This window comes from Vombatus ursinus, unplaced genomic scaffold (assembly GCF_900497805.2).
Source record: "Vombatus ursinus unplaced genomic scaffold, bare-nosed wombat genome assembly UNPS02014779.1, whole genome shotgun sequence".
NCBI classification, from domain to species: Eukaryota; Metazoa; Chordata; class Mammalia; order Diprotodontia; family Vombatidae; genus Vombatus; species Vombatus ursinus.
The window spans coordinates 26702749-26719406 of NW_020954557.1; the positions used below are offsets into that span (position 1 = coordinate 26702749).

General features: G+C 34.9%; 1 protein-coding gene across 1 annotated transcript in view; it reads right to left on the reverse strand.

Moving 5' to 3' along the window:
• The window catches only part of ITGAV (integrin subunit alpha V), a 101250-nt gene that overhangs the window by 17650 nt on the left and 66942 nt on the right, over window positions 1-16658 (reverse strand). The window contains exons 11-18 of the mRNA XM_027865934.1: window positions 14184-14236; window positions 13523-13725; window positions 9059-9250; window positions 7074-7119; window positions 6107-6214; window positions 3256-3314; window positions 1835-1989; window positions 144-281 (exon numbers count right to left, since the gene is read on the reverse strand). Coding sequence (XP_027721735.1) covers window positions 144-281; window positions 1835-1989; window positions 3256-3314; window positions 6107-6214; window positions 7074-7119; window positions 9059-9250; window positions 13523-13725; window positions 14184-14236 — 954 coding nt within the window. The remainder of the gene's footprint in view (window positions 1-143; window positions 282-1834; window positions 1990-3255; window positions 3315-6106; window positions 6215-7073; window positions 7120-9058; window positions 9251-13522; window positions 13726-14183; window positions 14237-16658) is intronic.

A 16658-nucleotide genomic window follows, 5' to 3' on the forward strand; every position in this document is an offset into this window, starting at 1 on the left:
ACACACACACACACACACACACACACACACACACACACACACACACATAATTTGCCCTAGTCTGTTTTGATCCAGGGCCTAAAAGAAAAAAAACAACAACAATTAATGTGTACTTTTAAGAAAAGGTTGAACAAATATAGTACCTGTCGACTAATATTGGCAGGAGTAAACTGGTTAAGAATAGGTTGCAATCCGGTTACATCAGCTGCAGTCTTGTAATCTAATCGATATTCCATAAAAATAGTAATTGGAGTGAGCTTATCTCTAAATTCAGATTCATCCTGGAAATGAAAATGATTCTAGTTAGTAGTGAAATGTCCCCAACATCTAAGGAGAAAACCCCCAGATGCACACTTCACTTACTTCTCATTTGTCTCTAACCATCCCATCATCCATTGTATCTATATTCCCACAACAAAAGCCAGAGAAATTTTGTACAATCAACAAAAATTTATTAAGCACCTACTATGTGCCAGACACTGTGCTAAGTGCCCGGGATATAAAGGCAAAGGAAAACAAAACAAATGGTCGTTGCTCTCTAGAAGCTCACAGTCTAATGAGACAACATGCCAACAACTATGTCCAAACAAGATATATAAGGATAGACTGGAGATAATCCCAGAAGGAAGGCACTAGCATTAAGGAGATTCAGCTGGAAAAGTTACTTGCAGAAGGTATGATTCTAGCTGGGATCTGAAGGAAGTCAAGAAATCCAGGAGACAGAGATGAAGTGGGCAAGCATTCTAGGCATGAGTTGTTCCAGTCAGTGAAAACACAAAGAGTCAGAAGATGGGGGGTGGGGGGTCTTGTATAAGGAACACTGAAAACTTCAGTGCCTCTGGTTAACAGAGTGTGTGGAAGGAAGCAAGGTAAAAGAAAACTGGAAAGGTAGAAGGGGCCAGGTTATAAAGGGCTATATAAGCCAAACAGGATTTTACATTTTATTTTGGAGATAATTTGGAGGCATGGGAGTTTATTGAATAAGGGAGTAATATAGTCTGGTTTGTACTTTAGAAAGATAGATTTGACAGCTGAGTGGAGGATGGATGAGAGTAGGAAGAGTTGAGGCTTGGAGACTACTTCAATTGTCCAGGCAAGATAATGAGGGCTCACATAAGGATGGTAGTAGTATCAGAAATAAAAATGCTAGACCTGAAGACAGGAAGTCCTGAGATCTAATTCAACCTCGGACAAGAACTGTGTGACCCTGGGCAAGTCACTCACCTCTGCCTCAGTTTCTTCAACTGTAAAAATAGATACGATAATAGCTCTTACCTCATAGGGTGGTTGTAAGGCTCAAACGTGATAATATCTGTAAAGCACTTAGCACAATGCCTGGCACATAGTAGTAACTTAATAAATGCATATTCCCTCTCCCTTGGTCACTGTTTTTGTTAGAGATCATCAAACAAAGGCTGAATGATCACTTGTTGGGATGCTATTAGAAGGCATTATTGGTTAAGTATGAGTTGGGTGAGGTAGTTCTCCAAATTCTTTCTGGTTTTTAGATTTCTGTCATCCTGGGAAGAGTGAGATGCCCAGAAAGAATAATTTGCTTTAATCACTAATAATAAAAATATCTAACACTTATACAGCACAGATTACATAACCTGGAGAAAAGTATTCAGCAAATAGTCCTGTTTTCAGTTTTTCTTTTTAAAAAAATTTATTGTAATACAAAAAAAAAATCTCAAAATGCATTACAATTAAACTAAATAATTGAAGGGGTCAGAAAATACAACAAGGAGATAATGTATGCAAAGTATTTTGTAACCTAAAGCATCTATAAGATAATGTTTCATACTAAGAACAATGATGCTGATTTTTTTTTTACCCGTAGATATGCTGTAAGCTCCTCACATTGCATCTGACCACCCTTTGAAATACTCATGTTCTTTGAGTGTCCAGGTGATTTGTTATGGAGAAAGAGGGCTCTCCGAATGGCTCCTTTTTGCTTCAGTTTATCTAAAAGAAGTTCAACCTGGAAATCTATGAAAATCAACAAATAGAAGTATTTTTAAAAGAAGCAGTCATCTTATATAGAAAGTTTCTCACTTTAATAATATATCACTTACTTTCCTCTAGATTTCCCAGTAAACAGAACCTTTTTTTCTTTTAAAGTAAAAATTGCCTTCAAATCCCATGATTTGAATCCCATAATCCCATTCAAATCCCATAATATTCTAGTTATGCAACCAATACAATATTCCAAGTTTTAGTGTAAATAAATCTTTAACACTTCATGGATTAATAGTTTGTTTTTGTTTTTAGACCTCTGATTTCATCAATGAAGATAGCTACCGATTCCTCTCCTAAGGCAGATAAGTCCCTTCTCTGCAATTCGTAATCTTTGAGAGTTGACTGGGGCCCTAAGAGATTAAGTGGTTTGCTCAAGGTCATAGAAACCATATATGTCAGAGGTGGGACCTAAAACCACGTCTTCCTGACTCTCTTTTCACTATTCCGTGCTGCTCATTTAAAACAATATACCACTTCCCAGCCCCAAACCTCTCAAAGTGTTGCAGCAAATTACTTTCTTATGTAAGATGGAAAAATATTGGTGACACAATTTGACTGCTCCACATAGAAGAGAACATATCAAACAATGTAAGAGATGCCAAGTTTGTTGACCCAGGCATACAGAAGGAAGGTCTTGATAGAAGTAATAGAATAAGTTTCAGAACTAAGTCTTCTATTATTAACATTGACAGAACTCCAATTATTATTAACTTTAATAAATATTTATCTAATGTTATATATACCAAGAAGCTCAAAACTAGGTTGACTACTAGATGATAAATTATTCAGCCACAGCATCCTCTTATACTCTTGCAATTTAAGTGAATGAAAATAAATTTTGTTTTAAAAATTTTGGGAGAAGTTACCACTAAAAAAAAAAATCACAAAAAAATATCACTAAGCAGTATGATATTCAGGTGATATCCCCTTTTTTTTTCTACATGGACAAAACATTTCCATTTTTTAACAAGGTAAGTGAAGTGTGTTAAGGTTTGTGGCAAAGCTTGAGCTTTGTGAGCCCCCAAGGCACTCCACTCTGCTCAGGGTTTCCAGGGGCCCTTAACACAAAAACAGGTGTTAAAGCAAGAGAGTTTTACAGGAGATGTAATGCACAAAAAAGTCTGTGTGGACAGTTTCTCTAAATTTTACAAAGAGCTAATTTAGTACTTGTCAATTATAAAATACCCTATGACCAAAATAACAAAAATAACAGTTTTCCCTTGCAGCACAACTTACTCAGCTTCTCCGGAAGCCTCCCTTTGCCATCAGCCTTTAAGCAGAATCTCACGTTAAAACTGTAGGGAAATGAAAACTATAAATCCTTCCATCCAGGGAAAAGCTTTGATATATTCTTTTAAGTGTCTACATCTCACAATTCTAATCCCTAATTCAATTACAAAATTTTAACAGACATCTTTATACATATCCTGAAATTAATTTTATCAAGTAAAATATAGAATTATAGTGCTTTCTAACCCAAATTCTTCCTATAATCAATTAAGTCCCTTTTCCCTCCTCATTTTAATCCTTAGAACAAACAGAACAGCTCATTAAAATCCTCTTAATAAAAGCATAGGGAACTCACAAAATGAGTAAATTTCCTGAGGGATATTATTATTAATAATAAAAGCTAGCATTTATATAATGCTTTAAGGTTTGCAAGCACTTTACAATTATTATCTCCTTATATCCTCACAATAATCCTGGAAGGTAGGTGCTATTATTATCCCTTTTTTTACATGTGAATAATCTAAGGCTGACAGAGGTTAAATGACTTGATCCAGGTTATACAGATAGTAAATTTATGAGACTGTATCTAACCTCAAGTCTCCCTAACTCTCAGATCCAGCACTCCACTGACCACATAGCTGCCCCTATGTTAAAGTATCAATCATTATTTTAAAGTCAGCTCTTGCCATAGAGAACAATACCTGGGAGAGCTTTCTTCCTGTAAGACAGAGGTTCTTAATCTTTTTTTTGTCATAGACTCCTTTGGCACTTTGGTGAAGCCTACTGACCTCCTCCCAGAATAATGTTTATAAACGTTAAAAAAAAAATTTTGGATTAAAAAGAAAACTAATTACGTTGAAATGAAGAATAATTTTTTTCCCATCTGAGATCACAGACTACTTGAAGTCTTTACATGGACCACAGGTCTGCTATCCAGACTTCAAGAACAGTTGCAAAGGAAGGCCTAACACATATAGCTGGGCCTAAAAACACCATGTTCTAAGCTCATTAATCTTGTTACTTGCTCTGCTTCTCAATCACTGGGGACTAAACTCTGAATCTTACTTCCTAACCCCTGCCTTCCTCCCATCATTAGTGTGTGTGTGTGTGTGTGTGTGTGTGTGTGTGTGTGTGTTTTAACCTCATTTACACTTCAGACATTGTTTCCCATCTCTGCTTCCAAGCCCCTTCCTGACGTTGGCTTCTTCATGCTGCAGTTGTGCTCTCTAGCAGTAGAAACAGCTACAAACTGTTCTTCCCTCCCTAAATCAGGCATTTCACTAAACATCATGCCACCAACTCAGCCATAGCCCTTGACAGGCCCAGCTGTAGCAACATTACAAAAAGACTGTTTCCATTTAACAAAGGGATGAGTCAGACGATCTTTTAAATAGCAAGCTCCCCAAGAGCACTTAAATACATGTTTATAATCATCAGTTACTTGACAGGCTGATAGAGAACACTGTTCAGCTTCATGGGAGTAGAGAGGAAGGCAAAGATACTTCAATGTGTTTGGAGCCAATGCCAACTAAAGATCACCAGAAAAGAATATAAAGAAATTGTGAAATGATAACATAAACCAATGAGGATGACATGATTCTATCTACAAAAAGAAGTTATTTGCATAGAACTCTTCAGTGACACTTTTATACCTTATAATGCAATCGTTTTTTTCCCTAATATTTCTTTTTAATTTCAAATCATCTACCTCTCAATCATTTCTCAATTCATGCCTTGGCTTTCTCTAATTTATATCAGAGACATCCAAATATGTGAGGGAAATAAGAAATAATAGACTTTTGAGGAAAATCTAAACATTGTGAGGATCAGATGAGACAATAATTGTAAAGTGCTTAGCACAGTGCCAGGCTCATAGTAAGCACTATATAAATGTTAGGTAGTATTATTTATTTGAATAAGTATAAAGAAGCTAAGAAGGGAAGCTTTACCTCCCAAGACATATTAAGTGCTTCTTCAAAGAGATGATTTCAACCCAGGGTATTTAATTATTACTTAGTATGTTAAGTTGGAAAGGGAAGATCAATAATTCAAATGCACTAAACATTTAGAGGACCTATTGATTATAGATATTCCATCCATTGATGCAAACTAGCAACTTTTGGGAAACTCTTAGTCTTAAAGAGATTTCCTGTAACACTAAAAGGCTAAGTAAATGGTATCTGTTAAGATAACTAGCATGTGCTGAGTATACTTGTACATGCCTGTAATCCCAGAAGCTAGGGAGACTGTGGCTAGCAGATTTTTCAAGCTCAGAAGTTCTAAGCCAAGGTGGGCAATGGTGATCGAGTATCTACACTAAGTTTGACATCAATACAATGAGCCCACAGAAGCAAGGGGCCACCAAGTTGCCTGAGGAGACACAAACCAGCCCAGTTTGGAAACAGATCAAGTCAAAGTTCCATGCCAATCAGTAGGAGGACCAGCTCTATGAGTAGCGTCTGTACCAAGCCTGGGTGGTATGGGGAGGCCAAGTCTTTAAAACAAGTAAACAAAAAAGCCCACAGAGCTATTATAGATCAGAAATAAAACCTGAACCTATGTCTTTCTAACCCCAAGCCTGCTGCAATATCAATTATATTATACTGCATCTCTTTCATGCATAACTGAGCACTTTTGAAAAGGTTACTTTTATTTATCATAATCATTCAAGAGCTTTGGTATTGTTTTCTTTGGAAATTATTTTTTTAGTCATAATTTGGAGCTGAAATACAACCCATCCGTAAAAAGTGTTTTATATTTACCCTCCTTTGTTCTTTCAACTAACTATTTTAACTCATTTACATGCCTTCTGAATTAACTATCATGTTAATGCTTTTTATTAAACAAACATTCTTACCAGGAAACTTTGACATCTGTGCCAGGGAGTGGACAGGTCTTACTGTCTTGATTTAGAATAGTGGGGTAAACTTCTAGGCCTGCATTTACAGTGATAACTGGCCTGGCTCTGTGGTGGTGATGGTTGTATTTTAAGAGAAAAAAAAAGAAAAGATAAACAGGGAGAAACTTTTAAATTTTAACAGATTAGATACACAGATACATGTAGATTATATTTCTTAAATGTACTCAGTTCAGGGTGTCTCATCTCCAAATAGGAGTCAGAGATCTGGGATCTGTAACATCAATTTTTTCATAATACCCAAAATTAAGATCATCCATTACAAACCAAAGAGACCAAATTTTACAGTCTTAGGGCTGGTTTGCTAAGCATATGTAAACACAGTCCAAAAAAGAAGTGTAGTTACTAAGAAATACAAATGGAAAATGTTAGTGGAGCAGAGTAGATATGGAAAAGCTTTTCTGATGACATCTTAGGACATATGGAATTAATGAAGTCCAGATGCATGAAACATGTCCTAAACTGCAAAAGGAAAAAATATAGTAATAAGACATTAAAAATCATAGCGTACAGCAACAGAATAGGAACATGAATGATATGAGTACTTAATTTCTCCAATAGGACTATTTATATTAGAACTACTTGAAATTTATTTCCTTGCTTTTTGCAGAAATAGTTTTTAATGCTACAGACAAATACAGAGATAAAAACAGAAAAAAAATGTAAAATTGTTTAAAATAAAACAGTGAAGGTCTGAACTGAATGACATTTTTTTTTAACAACCATAGTTTTACTTATTATAAACACATCAGAAAGACTAACACTTAGCTGCAATGAAATACTGGATATCAAGTATTCCCAATTACTCCCTCAGAATTAAGCTGAAGTTCATATATTACTTGGTATATAGTTATAGAATTATCAAATGACTCTGGACTGCTCCCTAAAAGAGGCTCCAGAAGCTCACCTATATAAAACAGCTCGGTCCACACCAAAAGCACCTACAATTAAATCTAAAAAAGAATAAAACCATGTTATTTATAAATTATGTTACTAATTAAAAAGAAAAAAAATACATTTTCCCTGGCTAGAATTATTATCATTTTAATTTATAGTTCTGGTCAAGCTTATTCATTTCCTATTCCTATATTCCCCAACAATGAATCTTAACATTATATCTAAAGGGAAATGGGGAAAATGTAGAAGATTTAAATAAGTTACTACAAAGTCTAAATCCTGGACTACAGCCTGAAACTCTGATAAAAAATGTATTCACATACAGCTTTAATGAGATCCCACAGGGATTAGAAGATGATAGAGGGGGGATAAAAGTATAAATACCTGTGGTTTTTACCACATCAAAGACTTTGACCCGAAGGAAAAAATAATCACCTATATGTATAACCTATTTCTAGGAACAAGTCTCAGTATGAGCTATGTCACACCATATGTGCCCCTCACTCTATGTACTAAAAGGGAAAATTAATTTCCAATTCCCTAATTGTCTTTTTTATTATTTTTATGCTTTTTAGCATTCAAATGTCACAACACATATAATTTTTTTAAATTAAACTAAACAAACACCAAAGAAAATGGCTTTTTTCCATATAATTAGGTTCGTGAGAAACAGTTATGGGGCACAACAGATAGATCATTGGACTTGGAGTCCAAAGATATGATTTTTCTAGCCTTAAATTCTTATTAGCTGTGTGACCCTGGGCAAGTCACTTCACCTCTGTCTACCTTGGTTTCCTAATCTATAAAATGTGAATAATAATAGCATTTAAATCCAAAGGTTGTAGTAGGGATCGGATGAGATAATATTGTCAAAAAAAGTACTTTGCAAACTTTAAAAATGTTATATAAACACTAGCCATAGTAATAATTATGATTATTTTAATTATATTGGTTAGTTATTATCCCTTGTTCTCTAAGAGGACCAAAATGACATCACTATGTTGGGGTCAAAGCGCAGTGTTTCTAACCGTGGCTGATCAGACGAATATGAGCTTGGAAGCCTCCAACATAAGTCAGGCACAAATAGTCCATATTATTATAACCAGAACAAAAAGGGAAGATTTTACAAAAAATTTCAGATTTCTTTTATGTACAGCTTGCTTTTTTTTTTTTTTAAAGCACATAATAAATTCATTCTATAGCTTTCAAAGCCATCCTGCTTGTCTGTGTTTCCCTCTGGCCTTCTGATTTTTCTTTGCCTTTTTAAAAGAAGATATTTCAGTGGCATTACATTATTTTCTTTCTTGTCTGTTTTCATGTGTAATCTACAGGAGGAACATATATTACTAAGCCAAATCTACTCTAAATGTATAAGCGTAATGAACTCAGAAAATATTTGCAGAACATTAAGTTCTTACATATACATATATATATATAAAAACATGCCCTTCTGTTGCAATGCTAGGTAGGAAAAATGAAAGTTACATAGTTAATTAGAATTATATATGCATAACTTCATGTACATAATTCTATTTGACTACATAGTTCCTAGTTATGTATTTTATGTATACATATATAAAGATTTCTATGTAGACATATATATTTATACATGTATATATGTACATGTACACATATGCATAAAATAATGTGATCTACTTTCATAAACATACATTTTTAGGGTTGGAAAAGTTTTTAGAGAATATTTAGTGCAACCTCCTCACTTTGCAGGTACAGAAACTGAGACCAAGAAAGATGAAATGATTTGCCCAAAGCTAGTTAGTAACAAACTGATTATTTAGTAACAAGCTGAGGCCAGAACCCAGGCATTCTGACTTTCAGAAATTTTTTCATACCACATCTTTCATTATTGCCCTTCACCAAAATCATATAGAAACCAATTAAATGTAAGAGCTTGATATATCATTTTTATTATAAATCAAGATAGTAAACACTGATTCTACAGATGATTTAACATATGTGTGTACACTATTTTACCTGGGTATCCATTTTGATCTATATCTGTGGCTCCTTTCAATGAGTACCCAAAACTTGGTGGCATAGCCTGGGCAGCCCATTGTCCTTCTAAGATTTGAGATGGCACTGAATTTAAGCCTGTGGTTCTTCCATTGTAGATATAAACAATCCCTTGTTTGTCCTCTCCCCCATAGGGGGCAGCAATTGCAACATCTGTGAATAAAAAGGGAAGACTTCAAAAAGTAGGAAAAAGACTTATGGATTTCCATAAGTTACTCCAGTAGATAAATGCAACATTAAAGCTTGAGTGCAGCATTGTTTATTCAAAGGAAATGCTTCAGTTCAAATTGAAACAAACCACATCCCTCAAGCATATTGTTGGTTTCTAAGTAGTAGACATCAGTCTGGCCCAGAAAAATGTTTCAGCAGGATGTACTTATAACAAGACAGTTCTATGGCATGGAGGTATTTTCCAGCTCTTGTAATTTGAAGCATCATAATATTTGCAATTAATGCCTGACTTTGGCTGTCAGAAACTCTTATCTTTGGAATCAAGGAAGGCAGCAAGAAATGAAGCTGGCACAAGAGGCTTCCAAGTTAAAAACTGAACCTAAAACTAAACCCCACAGAACAGGGACCCCCAGGAACTTGCCCTGGATATTAGTGTATTCTCCTCCTCAAATTACCATATATTTACTTCCCTCCATAGAATATTAAGTTCTTTGAAGGCAAGAACCATTTCTATATCCCGTGCATTTAGCACAATGCCTTGCATATATAAAGTGCTTAATAAATACTTGTTAAATTGCATTGAACTGGACAGGTAGATATAGAACATGTATCATCAATATGACAGTTTCTGTGCATTACCCTGATCTTTCCAGTTCAATTTCTGTACAAAATCAAAAAATAGGCATTTATATTGGCTGCCTTCTGAAGCTTTCCTGGGATCAACATTATTCTAATTACCTTGGCTTAGAAAGTCTTTTAGCTTGTGTACTGTTATATAAATCTGTTAATGAACTTGAACTCCTGGGCACTCTAACCATGTAACTAATGGTATTCCTGTTTCTTAATTTCATTACAGACCAGATAAACATTAAAATAATGTGGGAGGTTAAGTTTCTTAAAGCAAACAGCAATCCCTAGATACGTCTGCCTTATAAAAAGCATAGTCTAAATAACACTGAATATCCAAGTCAAAGAGAGTCAGAGAGCTATGTTTACATTAGTCATGTAATTAAAAACTAGATTAAAATACACACCTTCAAGCTTACCCACAAAACTGTGATGTATTTAGGATTTCATCAGATTTAATAGCATCTTCTTTCACATTTATAATAGCAATTCACGATCAAGACCTCAGCATATTGCTAAAATTTTATCAGTTATAGAAAAAAAGCAAAACAAGCCTATGATTCTTGCAAAAGTCACAGAACAGTCAAGTAGATTAAAGAAGGAGGAGGATTACATTCCAGATGATTTCAAATAAAAAAGAGAACTTCAATTTCCTTAAGATGTTGCCTGGATTTTGAGGAGATTTCTAACCATCTTAATATGAAAGGTAGTAGGAAAACATTCCACTTGAAGCAATTTGTACTATGAATTTAACATTAAGAAATGTCATAATGGGTCAGACCAATTAAGGGATGTTCTGGGAGACCATGATTCTTCTGGGTAATGATAATTTCCAAAGGTTAGGACTATTCTTCATATATACTACCTTTCTTCAACATCCAATTTAAAATCTAAAACTTCACTGAAACTATTTATGTTTCTTTCTAATAATAAGTTTATTAGCTATTAACCCAAATAAGTACTTACCTCATTTGTTCAATAAATGCCTCTTTGAAGCTTCAGTAATAACCATACCCTTAAATTTGTTGTCATATATGTAGGAAGGTGATAAAGATAACTGGATATCTGGGGCAGCTAGTTGGAATAGTGGATAGAGCTCTGGCCTTGGAGTCAGGAGGACCTGAGTTCAAATCTGGCCTCAGACACTTGACACTAGCTGTGTGACCACGGGTAAGTAACTTAACCCCAACTGCCTCACCAAAAAGCAAAGGAAAAAAAAAAGATAACTGGATATCAAATTTTGATAGATTCTAGCATTCGCAGTTAGGTAAACAAAAGTCCGTATCTATCCTATCATAATTTTATACATATTTATCATATCTTTCTTTTTTTCTAATCTAGAGTAGTACTACTGCTGCTACTATTGTTAAGGCTCTCTTCACAAAAGAAACTCGTCTACCTCCTTTATCCCTTTCTTAGGAATTTTGACTACAACTGCACAGTATATTCTCAGATATAGACATTATGCTTTTGTACAATGGTAGGAGACTGGCTCCTGCTTTGTTTCTAGTGTCCTTCCTTAATAACCAAACCCCATATCTATGACTTGTTTAGCAATGGTAGATTGGTCTGATGTCTCCAAGTACCAACCTGTATCTTGTCCTTGATACATATGAACAGTCCATAGTCCATCATTTGATAAATTCAGCTTGGGTAATTTTCTCTAAAGGTGTTAAGGGAATATAATCCTTAAAGTCACTTTTCTATTACAAGACTTCTAAATGACAAACTTTCATGGTAGTGAAATCTTTGACATTATATTTTAGGGAACAAAATTCACCTCTGAATAGTTTTTCCCAGTTACTAATTTATTAGGACGGTTTTCGATAAACATCAAACAAACAACTTTCCATCAAGGTGTGACACAAGTGGAGAAGGGAAAGGGATTAAGATTCTTTTCCTTCCCCAAAAGTGCTTGAACTATGTGGATTGATTGTAGTCTTGGCCTCTTCAGGTTTTAAAATGCAATAGTTTGTGGATTTTATTTTTCTGGATATCAATAGATTACAGGCAGGACTCAACAGATTGATTTGTCATTAGGTTGCTATACAAATATTTCACTGTTACTATTTTTGTTAAGAAAAAAGGTCCACTCCTTCACCTTTACTCCTTTATGAACTGAGAGATATCCCTGAAATACTTTAAAGCAGAATATTTTGGATTTTTGTCTTGTTTGTTGTTTTTTGTTTTTAAAGTTACCAGTTTCTTACACATTGTCTCATCCTTGATGTAGGGACAAAAATGCTGTTAATGTGTCCGATGCAATTCAATTCAGCAAACATTTATAAAGTGCCTATTAGGTATAAAGAAATATGGTAGGTACTTGGGATATACAAAATGAAAGTGTTCCTGACCTCAAGGAGCTTACATTCCACTGGATGTATTCCAATGTCTAGGGTGAAATGCTGCTGTTTACTGTTGTTCAGTCATTTCAGTTGTGTCTGACCCTTAGTGACCCCACTTGGGGTTTTCTTTGACAAAGATACTGGAGTGATTTGCTGTTTTCTTCTCCAGTGCATCCAGTGGATCTATTCTGTCAGGCCATCAGAGGTTAAGTGACTTGACCAGGGTCCCACAGCTAGGAAGTATCTGAAGCTGGATTTGAACTCAGGTCTTCCTAACTCCAGGCCCAGTGCTCTATTCACTAAGCCACCAGCTGCCTCCAACAATTGATGCATTTTCTGCAAGAGGGAAATCAAAGAATCCTGCCACGTATTTTTGCTGAAGAGAAGAATTAAGAGAGACATGAAATGTTTTTAAAGTACTTAAAGAGCTGTCATGTGGAGAAGAGAGTAAACTTTTTCTGTTTGTTCCAGAGAAGAGAGCCAAGAGCAATGAGTGGAAGTTACAAAGAGACAGATTTTGGCTTTATATCAGGGAAATGATCATAGGATCATATATTTAGAGCTGGAAGTGACTTCAGAGATAATTCAGTGCAACTTTCTCATTTTAAAGATGAGGAGAATGAGGTGCAGGGATATTGAGTGACTTGCTAGGGGTCACACAAACTGTGTCTAAGGTAGGACTTGAACTCGGTTCTTCCCTACTCTATTCAGTACCCTATATATTTTGTCCTTTATTTGCCTAAAATTAGAGCTATCCAAAAGTGGAATGGACTCCCATAATAAATGATGGATTTCTTATCTTTGGAGGTCTTCAGCAGAGGCTAGATGTGTAACATTAGGGATTTCCTTTGCCCACGCAATTTTACATTTTCTGCTAACTCAGCACAAGAGGGCACTATAGCTTAGCAGAATATATAGTCTATTCTTTTTACAAAGGACATTGATATTAGCGGCATTAAGACCAACAAGAAGTCCCACAAACTACAGTATAGAGTATATGTCTAGGGGTAGCAACAATAATGATGTCACCAACGAATTAATCTGATAATATATTCCTGAAAAACAAAAAGACAATTCAGTAGAGACTGATTTTTTTTTAAAGTGGATAACTTACAAGAAGAAAGTAGTAGGTTTTTGTCTAATATAATATATTATTCATTGAAGCTGAACCCTTTCTTTGGAAAGAAAACTGTTGTCATCAACTACCACGCATAAGATCTCCATGACTTTATGGCTGAGCATTGCAAGTCAACAGCCAACTGTTAATGAAATGCTGTCTTACCATTGAAGCCATCCTGGTCAAGATCTCCCAGAGGGGCAATAGCACTACCAAATCTGGCAAAGATCTCAAAGCCATTCAGTTTTATGATCTGAAAACCTCCTGAAGCTTGCTGCAGGCATATGGAGACCTGACCCACTTCCTGAAGTTTGCCATCAGACCCACGATCCATGAAGAGAGGAGCTCCAATAAACACATCTGCATAACTGTAAAGAAAAGTCTTTCAACATGCATATAGTTTTGCGTATACATATCAATAACAAATTTTCTACTTGTCACTAACTTATCTCTCCTTTTTGCATCTCCCACAACTATGCAGACACATGAAGTGATCTCTAGGGTGATCATTTCAGCTTCGTGTCTGCCTTCAAGTCTGTGTAGCATCTGCAAACTATTTGTACAATGAGTTCATTTCTTGATACTAGAAAGATTAACAGAAAAGCAAAAGATCTGTCTCCAATTAGGAGTACAAATTATGTGACCATATTAAACATTTTTAAGATAAAGTGTGTTTTACAGAACTGCATGAGAGAGAAGTGTATCCAGAAACAGAAGAGGGTAAAAAAAAATTACTCTAAACCAATTTATTTAGACTTAGTAAAGCTATTCATAAACAATGAGAGAAACTGTTTTGGGAAACTTTTTTTTTTTAAGAAAAACTTACTTATCCCCATTAATGTCAGTGGCAGCTACAGAAAATCCAAAATATGCAGCCATCTGGATAACAAGATGAAAATGATATGTTAAAATTCCATCTAACTGGTTTATAGATGCCATTTTTATCTTTTATTTTTCAAACAGAATAAAATGTTTTCACATGTCTTCAAATCTTCAAAATATTTATGTTCCCCCTCCATTATTATCATCCTTTTAAAAAAAAACCAACAATTTGGTAATAAGGTACATATTTGCTTTCCCTAAGTCTGTGACAGCAAGAACATGAGAATCCTAAATAAACATCATTGAAATGACTCTGAGGTTCTGCCATTTGTCACAAGGTCTTATCATCAAGAACTGCCATTTAACTACATCTGTGGGGGATTTCCTTCCTGTCTTGCATTCTTTCCCATTACTCTGAAACTCACACACATTTCTTTTTTAGTTGAATTCTGGAAGCTGACATTTCTCATATAGAAAATAAACTCATATTAAAAAGTGGCAATTGCCACTTATGGGAAAACTTAAAAGTGAATAAAAACGAATTTTTTTAATTGCTATTTTAAATAAATTGTCTTTTGAAGAGAGGTGGAAATTTTGTTCCTCCTTATCAACCACTTTGCTAGTTTATTTTATGGTTATATTCCACTAGATTCACTCTTTTATCCAGTGACATTCTCTCCCAAATCCACAGAAGGGGGATTTGGATATTAATGTATATTAATTCCAAATCCCATTTAGATTGCTATAAAGCTAATATCAAAGTATTTAATACAATGGCATTCTCAGTGGCCAAAAATGTGTTTCTCTAACCTAAAAATTATTATTGTTTTAGTAATTTATACTTTAATGATATTGATTACTTTTTCCTATATATTTTCTTTAGGATTTTGTATACTGCTCTATCTCAGTTCTCCTTCTCCTACCTGTCTCAACTCTCCTTCACAGTCTCCTTTGCTGGATCTTTATCAATGTCATGCCTACTAATTGTCTGTATTACCCAAGACTCTATCCTGGGTCCTCTCCTCTTTTATCCATATGTTACCTCTTTTGGTGAGTTGATCAGCTTATATGAGTTCAATTATCATCTCTATGCAAATTATTTTTATATTTATATACAGCATTAGTTTCCCTCCTAAATTCTGGTTCTAACTGGGTAGAGGGAAGCAAATAAGTAATTATTATTGTTATTATTATTGAATATGATGATAGCTTACATTTATATAGTACTATAATAAGCACTATATAAGGCACTGTGCTAAACACTTTACAAATATTATCTCATTTGATTCTGACAACAATCTTGGTAGGTAGGTGCTATTATTACCCTCATTTTACAAATGAGAAAACTGAGGCAAATAAAGGTTAAGTGACTTGACCAAGGTTACACAGTGTCTGGGGTCAAATTTTAACTCAAGACTTCCTGATTCCAGATCCAGCACTTTATCCACTGTGCCACCTAGCTGCCTATATATTGGACATTTCAGGCTGGGTAGGCATCTCAAATTCAACATGTCCAAAACATAACTATCCTTCTCCCTAAACTCCCTCTCCTGAATTTCCCTATTACTATCAAGAGCACCACCACTCTAGTAGTCACTCAGGCTCACAAACCTCAGTGTCATCTTTGACTACTCATTCTCATATGCCCAACATATCTAAACAGTTACCTTCACAATATCACATATGCATGTCCCCTTTTCTCTGTTCAGATAGCCACCCCTATAGTTCAGACCTTTATGACCTCTCACCTAGAACACTACAATGACCTTTTTATTAGTCTCTCCTGACTCTTTTCATGCCAATCTATTCTCAAATAAGCTGCGAATGATTTTTCTAAAACTTAGTTCTTCCTACCCTACTCAATAAACTCCAGTGACTCCTTACTTATTACAAGATCAAATACAAAATCCATCGTTTGTATTTTATGCTCTTTACAGCTTAGTGCCTTCCTAACTTTCCAGTCTTCTTCCATTTTACTCTCCTCCATACACTCTATAATACTGTCATACTGAACCATTGGCTGTTTTCCGCATATAATACTCGATTTTTCATCTCCAATCTCCTATCTCTGTACTGGATGTCCCCTGGTGATGAAATTCTCTGCCTCCTCACCTCTATCTCTTAGAATCTGGGGCTTCCTTCAAAATTCAGATCATACACCTACCTTCTGCAGGAGGTCCTACTCTAAGGTTTCCTTCCATCTACTGTGCACGTATTTTTTAATTTACCCTAATAAGTTACATGTTTTCTCCCTCATTAGAATTTAAGCTCCTTGAGGTCATGAAACATTTTTGCCTTTCTTTATAATCTCAATGTTTAAATAATAGTGTTGGGCACATAGTATGTACTTAATGCTTGATTCTTTCATATATGTTAAAGGATTTATTTTTAAATTATTTGAATAGGTATTGATTAAACTATTTTATTATTTTGCTATTCTTTTCTTTTAAAATTATTTAATTGGCTAATTCTGTTATGT